Raw genomic sequence first — 14,226 nt, forward strand, 5'->3', positions numbered from 1 at the left:
TCTCTATTCTCCTGGAACAGAAGAGGAAGAAGGTGGTCAGGGCAGCGAAGAAGGCTTTCGAGGAGGGCTCTTCCTCATCCTGGCCTAGGTGCCTCGCCCGCTCTCTTCTCCCAGTCCTCGTCCTTCTGGGAGCGCCGCCGCCGCCCTTCCGTCCACTGTGGGGAAGACGGAGTTGATCCAGAAGGCAAAGCTGGCCGAGCAGGCCAAGCACTGAGACAACATGGCCACCAGCATGAAAGCCGTGATGGAGCAGAGGGCCGAGCTGTCCAACAAAGAGCACCACCTGCTGTTGGTGGCCTACCAGAACCTGGTCAGGGGCCGCAGGTCGACCCCGAGGGTCATCTCTAGCATTGAGCAGAAAACCGACACTTCTGACAAGAAGTTGTAGCTGATTAAGGACTATCGGGAGAAAGTGGAGTCTGAACTGAGATCCGTCTGCACCACGGTCCTGGAACTGTTGGATAAGTATTTAATAGCCAGTGCAAATAATTCAGAGAGTAAGGTCTTCTATCTGAAAATGAAAGGAGATTATTTCTAGTACCTTGCTGAAGTAGCGAGTGGTGATGATCGAAAACAAATGATAGATAATTCTCAAGGATTTTACCAAGAGGCATTTGATATAAGCAAGAAGGAGATGCAACCTACACATCTAATTCGCCTTGGGCTGGCTCTTAACTTTTCTGTATTTTACTATGTGATCCTTAATAACCCAGAGCCTGCCTGTACGCTGGCTAAAACGGCTTTTGACGAGGCCATCGTAGACCCTGATAACACTGAATGAAGACTCATACAAAGACAGCACCCTCATCATGCAGTTGCTTAGACACAACCTAACATTATGGGCATCAGACAGTGCAGGAGAAGAATGCAGTGCAGCAGAAGGAACAGAAAACTAAATGCTTACAATTGTCATCCTTCTCCCCTTGTAGAAACCTTTTTACATATCTCCATTCCTTCCAATAGCAAAGAAACCCATCATGTGTATGGAACCAAGTACTGGTAGGCTTTTTACACTGCAGCTTTGGGAAAACTCCATTCTTTGATTTGTATTTGTCTTGGCCTTCTGGTGTACGTTACTGCTGTAAAAAAGTATTAATAGCTTCATTTCATATAAACATAAGTTCCAAACACTTATGTAGAGGACTAAAATGTATCTGGTATTTAAGTAATCTGAACCAGTTATTCAAGTGACTGTGTTTTGTATTACTGTGAAGATATGAAAATGTAGTTAATTATAATTAAAGAGCATTCTGCTTAATTTCTAAATTCCTTCCCATACTTTTCTTTGGGATGTCCTTTCAGTAAGCAACTTTTCCACGCTCTTACTATATATTCCTTTTTAGTGAGAATCCAAAAGTACTGATTGAATGGAAAAGCATTTGACAGTTTTGGCTTGAGGTCACATATCGAAATGCCTCCTATATAATATATTGTGGAGGTCATTGTATCTGTGACAAAAGGGAGTTTTCTTGTTCACTCTTCATTTGCTGCTGTTTAAGTTGACAAATTCCCTTCCCAATAAAAATTTACTTACACTCCTACCTTTGTAGTTCTGGTATTCACTTTACTATTGTAATAAAGTAGCATGTTGCTGCCAGAATACAAGCATTGCTTTGGGCAATTAAAATGCATGTAATTTCTTAATACACTAGAAAGGGGAAATATAAAGTCTACAAGTCCAAGTCTAACACCTTAGTACTTTTCAGTGCTGATTTATACACATGTGGAAGGATGTCAAGTCTGTCTAGTGATTGTTGAGAGAGTTGGACCACTGTTGTGTGTTGCTAATCATTGACTGTAGTCCCAAAAAAGCCTTGTGAAAATGTTATACCCTATGTAACAGCAGAGTAACCGAAAATAAAATTATATTTTATAAACGAAAAAAAAAAGAGGAAGAAGGTGAGTCAGGAATATGAGGATATAGAATGTGTAACCACTACCAGGAGCTCTGGTAGCGTAGTGGTTACGAATCAGACTGCTAACCTCAAGGTCCACAGTTCGAAACTGCCAGCTGTTCTGCCGGCGAAAGATGAGGCTTTCTACTCCCGTAAAGATTTGCAGCCTTGGAAACCCTGTGCAGGGTCACTATGAGTCGGAACTGACTCCATAGTACTTAACAACAACAACACAGAATGTGTGGCTATTTGCTTCCATAAACAACTGCCTCCTTTTTATTTATTTATTTTTTTAGGGTTTCCAAGGCTGTGATCTTTTTTTCTTTCCAACTTTTATTGTGAGTTAAGTGAAGGCTTGCAGACAAGATCATCAGTTTTATATTCAACAAATCATAGTTTGTTTCGTCTCAATGACTGCAATTCCTCCATGCAACAACCGTTATCCAGCTTCTTCCCTGTGGTTCCTAGTTCCATTCTATCCAGAAAATAGGGACTGTGCCCTGAATTTGCATGTCCTACTTGCACAGGGGCCATGCTAATCCTCTCTGTATTGTTCCAGTTTAGTACATGTGCTGCCAAAACAAACCATTAAAACATTTTATTATTTTTTTAATGGTTACTTTCTCTGGTGTCCTTTCTAAGAAACTTTGGCATATGTCAAGGTAGTGAAGATACTATATACTGTTTCCTTCTAGAAGCTTTGCAGTTTTTGCTTTTACATGTAGACCTATGATCTATCTCAAGTTAATTTTTATGTAGGGAGTGAAGTAGTGGTTGTTGTTGTTAAGTGCCACTGAGTCAGTTCCAACCCATAGCAACTCTGTATAGGGTTTCTGAGGAGCGGCTGGTGAGCATGAACTGCCGACCTTGTGATTCAAACCAATCCAGTTTGCAGTCCAGCGTGTTAATCTGTAGCGCCACACCAGGACTCCTGAAGTAGTAGGTAAGGGTTACTTTTTCCCCTACAGAGACATGTTGTTCCAGCACTATTTGTTCCAAAGACTGCCTTGGCACCTTTACTAATATCATTTGGTCATATGTATGAAGTATGTATTCATTTCCATTGATGTATTTAGTTATTTTTAACACTTTATAATAAGTCTTGAAATATTTTAATGGTTTTAGATATTCTTGATTCCTTGCATTTACATATAAATTTTAGAATTAGCTGATTCATTTCTAAAACCAAAGAAGAAATCCCAGTGAGAATGGGGTTGGGGTTGCCTTGCCTTTTCAGTAATCAAGTTGAAGGAAATTAACATTTTAACAGTATTTCTAGTCTTTCAATCCATGATATATTTCATCTGGTTATTCTGTAATTTCTCTTAACAATGTTGTGTAATTTCCAGTGTAGAGGTCTTTCAGTAAATTTTATGCTAGGTATTAAATACATGTTTTGATACTATTACAAATTATTTTTAAAAATTCATTTTATAATTGCCACTGGCAGTTAAAAGGAGACCTGGAGTGGCATTGTAGGATAAGCACTGGACTGCTAACCATAAGGTCATCAGTTCAAACCTACCAGCCACTCCTCAGAAACCCTATACAGGGTCGCTTTGCATTAGAAATGACTAGATGGCACTTAACAACAATAATAGTAGAGGTTAAAAAATAAAGTTGAACTTGGCATATTAACTTTATATCCTATGACCTTGCTAAATTAGTTTATTAATTTTAATGGTTTTAGTTTTTTGTTGTTGTTGTTGAATCCTTAGACTTTTCTATCCACACGATTCTATGTACACAAATGGGTAAGCTCCTATTATTAGATAGTTTTCCTTCCTTCTTTCTAATCTTTCTGGCTTATATTTCTCCTTCTTGTTTCATTATACTGAGCTGCACTTTTATTACAATGTTGAATCTGTTGTTAGATGCCAGTGAGTTAGTTCCTACTCAGAACAGTTCCGTGTACAACAAATTAAACACTGACCAGTCCGGCACCATCTGCAAGGCTTCTGGAATGCATTGCTGCAGTCACTATGTCAATCCGTTGTATTGGTTTTCCTCTTTATCACTGACCCTCTACTTTACTAAGCCCCAGTGATGCAGTGGCTAAGCATTCAGCTGCTAACCATGAGGTTAGTAGTTCAGACTCATCATCCACTCTGTGGAAGAAGGATGTGTCATCTGCTTCGGTAAAGATGTCCAGCCGTAGAAACCCTGTGGAGCCGTTTTACTCTGTCCTGTAGGATCACTGTGAGTTGGAACGTACTTGATGGCAATGGGTCAGAATGTTGGATAAAATGGTAAAAGTAGACTTGTCAGGAAAACAGTCTTTCACCCTTACGTATGATTTCAGCTATAGTTTAATATTAATATTAATGCCCCTTATCAATTTAGAGGAGCTCTGGTAGCGTAGTGGTTACGAATCGGGCTGCGAACCACAAAGTCAGCAGTTCGAAACTACCAGTTGTTCCGTGGGAGAAATATGAGGCTTTCTGCTCCCGTAAAGATTTACAGCCTCGGAAACCCTGTACAGGGTCACTGTGAGTCAGAACCGACTCCACGGCACATCACCACCATCAATTTAGAAAGTTCCCTCTTAGTTTGCTGAGAGTTTGTCTCATAATTTATGTGGAATTTCATGAAATCTTCTTTTCTGCATCTATTGAAATGCCAACATTCAAGCAAAAGGGAACAACATATTCAGCATTTCTCAAGCTCCAGGAACTGAAGAAAAAATTCAAGCCTCGACTTGCATTATTGAAGGATTCAATGGGCAAAATGTTGAATGATGCAGAAAGCATCAAGAGAAGATTAAAGGAATACACAGTCACTGTTCTGAAAATAAATGGTTTGTTCAGCTATTTCAAGAGGTAGCATATGATCAAAGGCAATGATCCTGAAGGAAGAAGTCCAAGGTGCTTTGAAGTCATTGGAAACAAACGAGGCACCAGGAGTAGATGGGATACAAATTGAAATCTTTCACAAACATGCGACACTGGAGGCACTCACTCATCTATGCCAAGAAATTTGGAAGACAACTACCTGGCCAACTGACTGGAAGAGATCTGTATTTGTGCCCATTCCAAAGAGAGATGACCCAATGGAATGCAGTAATTAATGGACAATATCATTGCTATCCCATGCAAATAAAGTTTTGCTAAAAGATAATCCAGAAATGGCTACAATTATACATTAACTGAGAACTTCGAGAGGTTCAAGTCGAATTCAGAAGAGGATGTGGAACAAGGAATATCATTGCTGATGTCAGATGGATTGTGGTTGAAAGCAGAGAATACCAGAAAGATGTTTACCTATGCTTTATTGACTATGCAGAGTCTTCGATTATGTCTGGATCATGACAAGCTATGGACAACATCACAAATTATGAGTATTCTGGAACACTTAATTGTGCTCATGAGGACCCTGTACATAGACTATGAAGCAGTTGTTCAAACAGAACAAGGGAACATGGAATTGTTTGAAATTAGGAAAAGTGTTGTCCAGGGTTGTATTCTTTCATCATGCTTATTCATCTGTGTGTTAAACAAATAATCCAAGAAGCTGGATTATATGAAGAATAAATAATGTGGCATCAGGATGAGAGGAAGACTCATTAATAACTTGCGATATGCAGATGATACAATCTTGCTTGGTGAAAGTGAAGAGGACTTAAAATACTTGCTGAAGAAGATCAAAGACCACAGCCGTCTGTATGGGTTGCACTTCAATATAAAGAAAACAAAAATCTTCACAACTGGAGCAATAAACAGTGTCAATATGAATGGAGAAAAGACTAAAGTCATCAAAGAATTTATTTTGCACCCATCAGCCATTAACAGTAATGGAAGCAGCAATTAAGAAATCAAGTGACGTATTGCATTAGGCAAATCTGCTGCACACAACCTCTTTAAAGTGTTGAAGGACAAAGATATCAGTTTGAGGACTAAGGTGCGCCTGACCCAAGCCATTGTTCTTTCAATAAGCTCATATGCATGCGAAAGTTGAACAGTGGATAATAAAGAAGTCTGTAGAAAAGTCATTGTATTTGAATTATGGTGTTGGAGGAGAATATTGAAAATACCATAGACTGCCAAAAGAACAAACAGATCTGTGTTGGAAGAGGTACAGCCAGAATGCTCCTTGGAGGCCAGGATGGCCAAACTTCCTGTCTCATACTTTGAACATGTTGTTTGGCAGTGTTTCATTCTGTTGTACATAGGATCGCTATGAGTCGGTACAGACTTGATGGCACCTAACAACAACAAAACAACAGTGATACTATGGAGCATTGGACCTGAAGGTCAGTTTGAACCACAAGGTCGGAGATTCAAAATCACCAGCTGCTCCTCAGAAACCCTATACAGGGTCATTATGAGTCAGACCCAACTCAACGGCACTTAACAACAACAACAATGGATTATATGGAGTCTCGGTGTGGTGCTGTAGAATAAGGTCAGTTTGAACCTCCACTTCGATGGTTCAAACTCACCAGCTGCTCCTCGGAAACCCTATACAGGGTTGCTATGTGTTGTAACTGACTTGACAGTACTTAATAAGAACATTGGATAATAATTGTCACAAATACTTTTTACCTTTATAAAAACATTTTTTTCTGTGTGTAAATATATTGGAATATATAGTTCTATATATATGTATAATTGTAATTGTTGGCATGCTTAATATTAAATCAAAGTTTTTAGAAAAAAATCTCATTAAAAGCTGATTTGTAGTTTTCTGGGAACTTAAGGAACAGCGCTAAGAGATATTAAAAAAAAAAAAAGTATAAACTTGCTCTACACCTTAAAGCAACCATTCTTAACCTTTTTAGAGTCCCATTTCCTTTGATAATCTGATGAGTCTTGGATCCTTTTCCCAGAAAATAAATGAATAAGCATGTTGTTGTACATATAATGATGAGATATTCATACACTCCTAAAGCCTGAACTGTCTGTTAAGCATTCTGTCAATTTGACCCCATCAAATGTCAGTTGTCTCAACCAAACTTTTGAAGAAAGCATCAAAATAGGAAAAATGAGACTGGGTGTCTAATGTTCATGTCTGCTAAGGTAGTGACCAACAAGACAGATACATCCTATTGCTACTGGGAGTCACAGTGCCAGTCATGAATCCCTTTTCATTGGGACTGAGCATTTTCACCATTAGGCGGTACTGTCAGCCTCTTTATTTAATTTTCCCTTTACCTCACTTGGCATTCAACCCAGACGATTGTGTTAATAGCGAGCTGTTTGATCTGCTTCATGTGTTATTCCATTCTGTTCTAAATTCTGCCACAAGATTAACTTCTCCAAAGACCAGTTTGCTTTTCTTTTGTCGTTGTTTTATTTCCGAGGTCATGTAGCATAATGGCTAAGAGTTTGTAATACAGAGTCAAGCAGACTTTGACACCATTCAAAACCCAGCCCAGCTCTTCCTGGCTGTGTGATGTTGGATATGCTGCCTGACCTTTTCCAAGTTGCCACTTCCTTCTCTAGAAAATGAGGACAGTATTATTATTTAAGGACTGTTGTAAGGACTAAGAAGATAATGCATGAAGAGCAATTTAAAATGATTCGCAAGGGGTACAAGACCATAGTGATACTCAATAAATATATTCTAAATACATTAAATATTTAGCCTTGAGCTTATTAATTTAATGCTTTTGCTAATGTCAGTTTTTCTGTCCTCGTTTTATGCTTCTCATTCTTTCTTATCAAAATTCCACCTCCTGCATTAAATCTTTCCTAATCTAATAGCCAGATGTGATCTCTCCCACTTCTTAATTCTTCAGACTTTTTATAGCATTTATTTATGATAGTACAGACTAATGGTGAATATGCTGGAATCAGATTGTCTGGACACAAATACTGGCTCCCATCATTACTAGCATTATGACCTCGGGCAGGCCACGTAGTCTTCTAAGGCTTATTTTCCTTATCTGTAAATTATATATAAAATAGTATCTATTGTTGCAAAGAGTTTTTATGATGATAAAAATTAATTTCAAGAAAAGGAAAAACTATAGAGATCGAGCTGGAGGGGGGTGGGGGCAGACCCAGACAAGGAATAAAGGATTGACCGCAGACCATGGGAGGGGACTTTTTGGAATGAGGAGATATTCTAGAACTCAATTGTAAGAATAAAGGAAAACATTTTTCAAAACCTGGACTATGGTCATGATTTCATAGCTGTGTACATTTCCTACTACTTATTCAACTACTGTATAGATTAAATGAGGAGTGCTATGGCTTTGTACATTAAGCATTGGGCTGCTAGCCATAATGTTGGTAGTTTGACCCCACCAGCCACTCCCTGGGAGAAAGAGGCTTTCTGCTCCTGTAAAGATGTACAGCCTCGGAACACTATACAGGGATACTATGAGTCATAACACTCCACAGCACATAACCACTACCACCACCATAATTTACATTAAGTGGGTAAATTTTATCTCAGTGAAGCTGGTTTTGTTGTTGTTGTTGTTGTTTAAAGGATTAGTAAATGTAAAAGACTTAGAACAGTGCTTAGAATGTACTACTTTGTGTTATATATGTTTCTTTACTGGATTGCTAAGAATGTCACATTTTCATACTAATCAATAAAACAGAAGATAACAAATGTTGGCAAGATTGTGGGGAGATTGGAACTCTTATACACTGTTGTTGAGAACGTAAAATGGTATAACCACTATAGAAAACAGTATGTTGCTGCTTAAGAAGTTAGAAATGCCCTGTCATTGTCACATGCTGTCCAGTCATTTACAACTCATAGCAACCCTGTGTAGGGTTTCTGAGTTGCAACTGGTGAGTTTGAACCACCGCCATTGTGGTTTGCAGTACATTGCTTATCCAACAGTGCCACACTAGGATTCCGTGTCATCCAGCAATACCACTCTAAGTATAGGTACTAGAGAAATAAAGGCTATGACATAAATAGACAGACATATTCATGCTTATTGCAACATTATTCACAATAGCAAGAAGATGGTAACATTCTTATCACCCATCAACAGATGAATAAATTTAAAAAAAACTGGTATGTACGCACAGTGGAATACATTATAATGATAAAGAATAACAAGAGATTCACAAAATATCTCACAACATGAATGAATTTGAAGGACACAATTGTTAGGTGGCCATTGAGTGGGTTCCAACTCATAACAAACAACCGTATGCACAACAGAACAAAACATTGCCCAGTTGTACGCTATCCTTACAGTTGTTATGTTTGAACCCATTGTTGATGCCACTGTGTCAATCCATCTTGTTGGGAGTCTTCCTCTTTTTCATTAACCCTGCACTTTACCAAGCATGATGTCTTCTCCAGAGACTGGTCCCTCTTAAGAACATGTTCAAAATACAAGATTACAAAGATTCATCATCCTGGCTTCTAAGGAGCATTTTGGCTGTGACTCTACCAAGATAGATTTGTTTGTTCTTCTGGCAGTCCATGGTACTTTTAATACTCTTCTCCAAAACCATGATTCAGACGCATCTATTCTACCATTGATTGTCCTTATTCATTATCCAACTTTCTCATGCATATGAGGCTATTGAAATTACCATGGCTTGGATCAGACACACCTTACTTCTGAGACTGACATCTTTGCACTTGAACAGTTTAAAGAGGTCTTATGCAGCAGATTTGCCTAATGCAATACATCATTTGATTTTTTCGACTGCTGCTTCAGGAACATTGATTGTGGATCCAAGCAAAATGAAGTCTGCCAATTTCCGTCTGTTCCCAATTTATCATGATGCTATTTATTGGTCCAGTGCTGGGGATTTTTGTTTTCTTTGCACTGAGGTGCAATCCATACTGAAGGCTAAAGTCTTTGATCTTCATCAATAAGTATTTCAAGTCCTGTTCACCTCTATCAAGCAAACTTGTATTATCTGCAGGTAGTTAATGAGTCTTCCTCCCATCCTGATGCCATGTTCTTCTTCATACAATCCAGCTTTTCCATTATTTACTCAGCATACAAATTGAGTAACTAGGGTGAAAGGACATAACCTTGTGCTGTACACCTTTCCTGATTTAAAACCATTCAGAATCCTCTTGTTCTGTTCTAAGAGCTGCCTCTTGGTTTATGTACAGATTTTCTCATGAGCACAAAGTGTTCTGGTATTCCCTTTCTTTGCAATGTTATCCATAGTTTGTTATGATCCTCATAGTCAAATGCTTTTGCATAGTCAATAAAGCACACACACACACACACAGACCTCTTTCTGGTATTCTCTACTTTCAACTAAGATCAACCAGTGTCAGCAATGATATCCCTAGTTGCACAACCTCTTCTGAATCCAGCTTAAATTTCTGGCAGTACCCTGTTGATGTGCTATTGCAAGCATTTTTAATTATCTTCAGCAAAACTTTACTTGCATATGGTATTAATGATATTGTTCGATGATTTCTGTATCCCTTTGGGTCACCTTTCTTTGAAATGGGCAGAGATATAGAACTTCCAGTTGGTTGGCCAGGTAGCTGTTTTCCAAATTCCTGTATTTTTGTATTGGCATAGATTAGTAAGCATCTCCAGCACTGTGTTGAAACATTTTAATGTGTACCCCATCAATTCCTGGAGAAATTTTTTTTTTCAATGCCTTCAGTGCAGCTTTGACTTCTTTCTTCATTCAGTACCATCTTTTTTTTTTTAACTATTGCTACCTCTGGTTGGCCCAGGATCCGGCAGTGTTTCATTCTGCTGTGCATAGGGTCGCATCAACCAATTCTTTTTGGTACAATAACTGTGTATTCTTTCAATCATCTTTTGATTTTTCATGCATAATTCAATGTTTTACACTTAGAATCCTTCAGTATTACAAGTTGAGGTTTGATTTTTTTTTTTTTTTTCTTCAGTTCTTTCAGCTGAGCATGCTCTTAGCTTTTGTCTTTCTAACACCGGGTCTTTGCACATTTCATTATAATACTTTGTCTTCTGAAGCTGCCCTTAGAAAATTTCTGTTCATCTCTTTTACTTCATCTTTTCATTTGATTGCCTTCGCTTCTCTACATTCAATAGCAAGTTTCAGAGTCTCTTCTTTTGTTCTTTTCTGTCTTTTTAGTGATCTTTTGTTTTTGTCATGTATGATGTTCTTGATGCCATCCCACAGTTCTTCTGATCTTTGGTCATTAGTATCTAATGTCTAATGCATTAAATCTGTCTTTGAAATGATCTCTAAATTCAGGTGCAGTATACTCAAGGTTGTATTTTGGCTTCTATGTACTTGTTTTAATTTGCTTCAGCTTCAACTTGAGCTTGCATATGAGCAATTGATGATCTATTCCACAATCAGTCCCTGGCCTTGTTTTGGCTTCTCCATTATCTGTTCCCATTCCTTCTTAGTCTGGAAGTTCTGCTCAAACCTGTCCACCATGGATGATCCTGATGGCATTTAAAATACCAGTGGCATAGCTTTCTGCATCATAGCAACACACAGACACCACACTATGACAAACTGACAGATGAGTGGTGGTAGAGGACATACTGTTAAGTAAGTCAATCACAAAAGGACAAATACTGTAGGAGACCACTAGTAACCATTATAAAAGCATAACAAGGAGAGGTTTACACACAGAAAACGAAAGTCCTTTGATGGTTACTAGGGATAGGAAGATGAGGCACCATTGTTTTCTGGTGCCTCATGCTACATTTTTCTGGTATCCGAGTAGATAAGGCCACGTTTCTGTGTAAACTACTAGTCTTGTAGATTATTTTCTTCTCTGAATCTAGGGTACACTTTGTGAACAATACTGGGCCAACTAACTGAGCTGTCCTGCAAAAAATGTCATCAACCATTCCGGCCTCATCCATCTGCTCAGCTGGCTCAATAATTTGTTGTAATGGCTGCACAGAACTCAGACATCATACCCACAGTTATGGGGTTGATTAGGGAAGTTAAGGAGTCTTGGTATGGTGCTGGAGGATAAGTACTTGACTGCTAACCACAACGTTGGTGGTTCAAACCCTTTGGAAACCTTATACAGGGTCACTATGAGTTGGATTCAACTCCATAGCACTTAACAACAACAATAAAGGGAAGTTAAAAAATTGCAATTCAGGCTCAGAAAAGTTGAAGGCACAATTCTTCTGGTCAGGACAGTCTCTCCTCTGCCGTGGCCACAGGCAGGCCTCTCGCTGGCCCTTAGTCCCTTTCTACCCACAGTCTTTGTAACTCCCACCAAGCATGTGAACGCTGGACAATGAATAAGACTGAAGAAGAACTGATGCATTTGAATTATGATGTTGGCCAAGAATATTAAAGTACCTTAGACAGCCAGAAGAATGAACAAAACTTTCATGGGAGAAGTACGATCAGAATATTCTTCACAAGTGAGGATGACGAGCCTTTCATCTCACTTACTCTGGGCATATTGTCAGGAGGGTCAGAGAAACAGAGGTGGATTTACAACACTTCAAACTGCCCTTGTGTTATTTGAATATTCACTCTTTCCTCAAAGAAAGGGTGGCTCTTCCCAAATTACTTTTTTAAACACTTTGGTAAACAGTTTTTCAGGAATCATAATAAAATTGTAAATGACATTCTTAAAATCTTCTAAGATAAAGATGCATATTTTGTGTTGTTTGGAAAATAATTCCTTTTTAAAAAACTTATTCTGCTCATGCCATCTTTTAGTTAGCACTCAAGCAATGAATTGTTATCAAGCAAACATTGCTTGTAGAAAAAAAATATCCAAACAGTCAGTACTTTGGGAAGATACAAGTCAGCGACTTGCTTGTGGCTATGGAATGACTACTTTAGCATCTGTTCCCAAAAGACACCTGTTTTATGTCATTGCCAAGCCCTTTAAAGGAAACTTTCAAGATTTGTGCGGATCTTTAGAGTTTTTTGATGGGAGAGAAATTTAATATGGCAGACTTGGAGGTACAAAAGAGCCTTGGTGGCACTCCGTGGTTAAAGCGCTCAGCTGCTAACCAAGAAATTGGTGGTTTGAGCCCACCAGCCACTTCTTGGGAGAACAATGTTTGCAGCCTTGGATGTGAGTCAGAATGAACTTGATGGCAATGAGCTAGCTTTAGAGGTCCAAAGTGCTGGGACTGTCTGTGATGTCAGAGAGCAGAAAGTTGTTTTCTTATGATTTAATTAAAAGCAACAAAATAAAGCAACCTACCTTCTTGAGCATTTTCACGATAAATCAAAATAAGTAGGAACAGAACAGGTTAAGTTGAAAAACAAAATATTTAGTTAGTCCCTTATTGTACACATGTATATTAAACCAAAGCATTGTGTATTTCATATGTTTACAAAATTAAAACAACTTACTGAGTTTTTTACCTGCTATTATTTCATTTCAGGGGGGAGACTAATGGACTACCTTTGACATGTGAGGATTCCTATAATCGCTAATAATCCTAGAATGGTGGTGGTGGTTATGTGCCGTAGAGTCAGTCCTAAACTCATAGCAACCCTGTACAGGGTTTCTGAGGCTGTAAATCTTTATAGGAGCAGATAGCCTCATCTTTATCCCGTGGAGCAGCTGGTAGTTTCGAACTACTGCCCTTTTGGTTAGCAGACTGATTCATAGCTATTATGCTACCAGAGACTGTGCTATTTTCTTTCATTAAATGCCCAATCATTTCCTTTTTTCTTGTTCATACAGGTATTGTGGCAGGAGTTAGAAAAGATGCATCCACATCTCCTATGCCTACTGGAAGCCAAAAAGAGCTTATATCTGGGACCACAGCATCATTCCAGCGTGACACCTCCCGGTAAGATTAAAGAACTGGCTTAACATTCTCCAAATAAGAACTTTTTTTTTTTTTTTTGAGGTTTGTTTAATAAGGAACAGAAAAAACACACAAATCTAAATTCTTAGTCCCTTATTTTGACCAGACTGAGTTACATCCCTTTTCTCTGTACAGGGGCTTTCTTAATTGAAAATGGCAACTGACAAAGATTTTCATAGAAACTCAAACCTAATCTTGTCCTTCATCAGAAAATCTTAGCAGCCGGTCCTTCCTAACTTTTCATGAAATGGTTATACATTTGGAATATAAGTTTAACTGACACAACTACTTGACACTGAAAATTAAAGTTGCTTTTGCACTACAGTTAAGAGACTGTCAGCATTTAGATAAAGTAGAGCCATCTGAGGGGTTAAACTATAGATACTTAAGACATCATTTGTATTTAATTAAGAGTCTAATTGACTTCACAAACTGAAAATATCTAAATTGTTTATCTCAAGCTTGATGATTATCAGGATGTGTTCTAAAATGTATTCTCTTGATTTGGGGAGACTTCAAAAGACAAGAAGACATTATTTCTTCATCCTCTGAAGAGTTGTTCTCCACCGCAGAGTGCCTATAGGAACACTGTGTCACAGAAGCCAGCCCCAGGCATGCCTAACACCACCAGTGCTT

General features: G+C 38.4%; 1 protein-coding gene and 1 pseudogene across 1 annotated transcript in view; both read left to right on the top strand.

The window, feature by feature from the left end:
• KIAA1328 (KIAA1328 ortholog) overlaps positions 1 to 14,226 on the top strand; it is a 344,940-nt gene that overhangs the window by 268,229 nt on the left and 62,485 nt on the right. The window contains exon 9 of the mRNA XM_006835083.1: positions 13,464 to 13,572. Coding sequence (XP_006835146.1) covers positions 13,464 to 13,572 — 109 coding nt within the window. The remainder of the gene's footprint in view (positions 1 to 13,463; positions 13,573 to 14,226) is intronic.
• LOC102816031 lies at positions 164 to 896 on the top strand (annotated as a pseudogene).

This window comes from Chrysochloris asiatica, unplaced genomic scaffold, assembly GCF_000296735.1.
Source record: "Chrysochloris asiatica unplaced genomic scaffold, ChrAsi1.0 scaffold00015, whole genome shotgun sequence".
Lineage (NCBI taxonomy): Eukaryota > Metazoa > Chordata > Mammalia > Afrosoricida > Chrysochloridae > Chrysochloris > Chrysochloris asiatica.